Source organism: Bubalus kerabau, chromosome 3, assembly GCF_029407905.1.
Source record: "Bubalus kerabau isolate K-KA32 ecotype Philippines breed swamp buffalo chromosome 3, PCC_UOA_SB_1v2, whole genome shotgun sequence".
NCBI classification, from domain to species: domain Eukaryota; kingdom Metazoa; phylum Chordata; class Mammalia; order Artiodactyla; family Bovidae; genus Bubalus; species Bubalus kerabau.
In genome coordinates this window covers 4747332-4751138 of record NC_073626.1, presented here as the reverse complement: position 1 = coordinate 4751138, position 3807 = coordinate 4747332, and the positions used below count along the sequence as shown (strand labels likewise).

At 62.1% G+C, this 3807-nt stretch overlaps 1 protein-coding gene across 3 annotated transcripts in view; it reads right to left on the bottom strand.

Moving 5' to 3' along the window:
* The window catches only part of BMP6 (bone morphogenetic protein 6), a 149535-nt gene extending 146377 nt beyond the window's left edge, over positions 1-3158 (bottom strand). For all 3 annotated transcript variants that reach the window (XM_055570540.1, XM_055570541.1, XM_055570542.1), the window contains exon 1: positions 2529-3158. In XM_055570540.1, coding sequence (XP_055426515.1) covers positions 2529-3150 — 622 coding nt within the window. In that variant the 5' untranslated portion in view covers positions 3151-3158. The remainder of the gene's footprint in view (positions 1-2528) is intronic.
* Positions 3159-3807: the final 649 nt, after the last annotated feature.

Here is a 3807-nt window from a genome sequence, read left to right as displayed (position 1 = left end):
ATTCAACTTACCTGGAAAGGTTTTCTCCTCTACCCATGTGGAGTCCAGAACCGGATCTACAGATAGCTCTAACTTGCAATCACAAAGTCTAAGAAGGGCTTGGGGCAGAATTCCCTACCTAGGAGTCTCTTGTTTCGTAACAGCCGGTCCCTGGCCTGAAATGACACTATTATTGAGTTATTTTAGAATTTTTCAGTGCTATTTTTTGAATCTTTAAAAATCTTTCTGAAAAATCCCTAGGGAGATACTATGTTAAACGGTTGCTTTCACAGGATTAGAGTTGACAAACAGCTTCAAGCTTCAGAAGCCATGTGTACCTGTAGACCTGGAAAGCTCAGAAAAGCAAGGAGTGAGGAGAATTTGGAGGTCACCAGTGAATGTCAAACTACAAAGTTGCCTCAGGCCGAAGTACAATTTCAAATACCAGTGGTTCTCAAACATTGGAATCACCTGAGGATCTTTAAAAAACGCTGATATCCAGCTTTCAGCCACGCATTGATTTAACTGATGGGGGTACCACCTGGACATCTAGGCCTAAAAGCCCTCCAGGTGACTCATGTACAGCAATGTTTGGGAGCCACTGACATAAAGAAGCATTGCTGTTAACTGCTTTCTGGAGTGATCTGATTGCCTTCAGAGGTCAGGATCTCCCGTGCCAGGGCTTCTGGACCGTGGCCACTAAGATTCTGACTTAACTGCTCTGGGGAGCAGCCCAGCATCACGTGTGCCAGGTCGAGAACCACGACCTTAAGCCTAAGAACTGTTTTCCGGAAAGTGTGATACAACTGTCCCTGAAGAAGTCACAAGTGCTATTCTTCCCATTTTGTTCAAGTTGGGGATTACCCCCAAAAGGCAATGAAACATTTCTCCAAGGGAAGAAATTTAGGGGATTGGGCGGGGTGGGTAATGAGGGCGAGGGCAGGGGATGGAATTTACTAAGACAGAAGCAGCAGGGATGTTAGAATAAGGAACAGCGCTGGTGCCTCCCCGGTGCCCCAGCTTGACTGACTGGCTTGAGAATTTCCTTAGAATACTTCTTGGAGGTGGCTCCACCTTGGCTTTGATCCCAATAAATTGTGAAAACTCCTGTCCAATCAGAACCCGTGGCGCTCCAAGGAGCCAGACAGGCAGGCCTGGAGCCTCCAGTACCTGTGAGATTCTGCGTCAGGAGTTTCCCAGGAGGATGCCTGCACCCCTCGGACGTCTGCGGTCTTGCTCCATACCCTCGGAACCCCGCCCCTCCGCCCCAGTCCTTTCTTCCCCCAAAGCTCAGCGGAGTTAATTCTCTCCTTGACAGACTTATAAAGGACTCGCTTAAGGTTTTTGACATGGGGATTGTCCTTAAAAGACGGACGTCTCCGACGTGGCTTGGAGACGCGGGTGCTGCTCTGGCAATGCCTGCAAACCCACTTCGGGACCTGGGCAGAGCCGCGCGTCTCGCCCCGGAAGGGAAGTCCGCGGAGACCCACCCCACCGCGCGGCTGCGCCGGCTCCGGTCGTGGCTCCTGCGCCCCACTTCTCCCCGGCTAGAGCGCGGCCCCTACATCGCTGCGTCTACGCTGAGTCAGTTTATGAATGAAGAGGAGCACAGATCAGAGGCACAGATTCTGGGAAAAGTCCTCCTCACGCCGTTCTCATTTACAGATGCGAAGACGCGAGAGGGAAAAGCTCTGACTCGGTCCGGGTTTGCCACAGAACATTTGCGGCTGAGCCCGATTTAGCCGCCCTTGAATTTCCATTCTGTTGCCTGGCAACCGGTTCAGACCAGCTCCCGGCCCAACCCCAGCCCCCAACCCGCACCCTTTCTCTGCCCGTGCAGCTTAGGCCGAGCTGATCAAGAGTTCAGCCTTTGGGGGCTCGGGCCAAAGACATGTGAGCGAGGGTACTAGGGGAGCGACCCCAAGCCCGCGCGAGCCCAGCCTGGCCGGGGCTGGCGAGCCTCCCGCGGTCCTTTCGGGACTTCCTTGTGCATCCCTCCTCCCCCAAATCGGTGGACACTACTTAACCACAATCGTCAACTTTCCTCAAGTTCTCAGCTGCTCCGGGATTCTCTGAGATCCCGGTGGGAGAACAGGCACTCTCAGAGAGTTGAGGACGCCGAACAAAACAGGAGGGGGAAAGTGTTGAAGCGCCTTCTCCGTCCCAGCTGGCCCCACTCGAGCCGGACTTTTTTTTGTCACAGACGAGTTAACCGGGCCCGAGCCGGGCACCAATTGGGAAAAGCGCGTTCTGTGCTCGGGCGGCTCGCGGAGACGCGCCAGCCAGCGCCGCATTCGCGGCCCAGTGCCCCAGCCCGCCCCTGCGCCGCGGCAAGCAGCCCGGGGCTGGGAACGCACGTGCCGCCCCCTCTCCCGCCCCCGGGCCGCGCAGGTGGTGCGAGGGCAGCTAGCCGATCCGCGCTTCCCCGCCGGGGCCCCCAGCGCCAGGGGCTCCTCCGCCCTCTCACGCCCCGCGCCCAGGAGACTGGAAAGGGGAGAATGTTCTGGTCTTTACGCTACCCACCCACTCACCCCGCCCCCGATACTTACCCAGGTTCACAAAGCTCATGACCATATCGGCGTCGTTGAGGAAGGCGCTGTCCTGCGCGCTCGTCAGTGGGGACGCGCCGCCGCCAGGTCCGGTGGCCAGGAGGCTCCCGCTGCCGAGGGGGTGCGCGGCGCCCGGCGATGGGGACCGGGGCTGGGACGCGCCGGCCCCTCCGCGCTGCCCGGGCTGCCGCCTCTCCTCGTCCGAAGCCCCGTCCTCCTCGTCGTCGGCGGACAGGGCGTTGTACAGGTCCAGCATGAAGAGGGGCGCAGACTTCAGCCGCCCGGGCGGGGGCTCCCCGCGAGCTGGCTGCTGCTGCTGCTGCTGCTGCGGGAATACCGGAGGCTGCGGGAGGCCGTGCAGGGGCCGCGGCCGGTGCGGGAGCCCCAGCACCGACAGGATCTCTTTCTGCATCTCCCGCTTCTCGTGCGTCTTGAGCCGCCGGTACAGGAAGCCCGAGGAGGAGGTCTGCGGCGGGGGTGGCCGCTCCGCGTGGCTCGGGCTCCCGCCGTCCCCCAGCAACGCCCCCCCGGCTGCGGCGGCGGCGGGCAGGGGCGGGGGCCCGCAGAAGCTGCACAACAGCCCCCACCACCAGCACAGCCACTGCGCCGTCCGCCCCAGCATCCCCGCCGGGCCGGGCGGGCCCCGCGGGCCCCGCGAGGCGTGGAGCGGCGGAGCGAGGCCGGAGCGCGGCCGCGGTGGCCCTTGGCGTGAACAGCTCCCCCCGCCACCTCTCGGCGGGCTCGCTACCCCTTCCCGGCCTCAGTCCTTATCTCTCATGGTTCTCTGGGGCGCCCCCAGTTGCCCGGACTGGAAGGGAGGCGGAGGGGGCGCGATCCCCTCCGCAGAACTACTGGAGGGGCAAGGGGAAACCCCGCACTCCCGCGGAGGTCTCCGGAGGCGCAAGGTCCAGACCAGGTGCGTCCGAGTCCGGGCCGCGCTAGAGCGGGCGTCCTCGCCCCTGGGCGAGTCGGGGGGCAGTTACTCTAGGGTCCGGCTGCCGGCGCACAGCCCTCCCGGGGCGGCTCACCAGCGTCGGGGGATGCCCGGCATCGCCCCCGCGCACGCCTGCGCCTTGCTCGCGCGGCTGCCGTGAAGTGCCCCCGCCGGAGGGCCCCGGCCGTGGCGACAAGGCGTCCCAAGGTGCCAACCCTCTCGGCGAGGCTTGAACTTCCTTCTCGCTCACAAACTCCGCGCCCCTCGGTCTCCGGATCGCTCTCGAGATCTTGGCGCGCTGCTTCCCTGCCCGAGCGCAGGCGGTGAGGATCCTGCTCTCCGTTC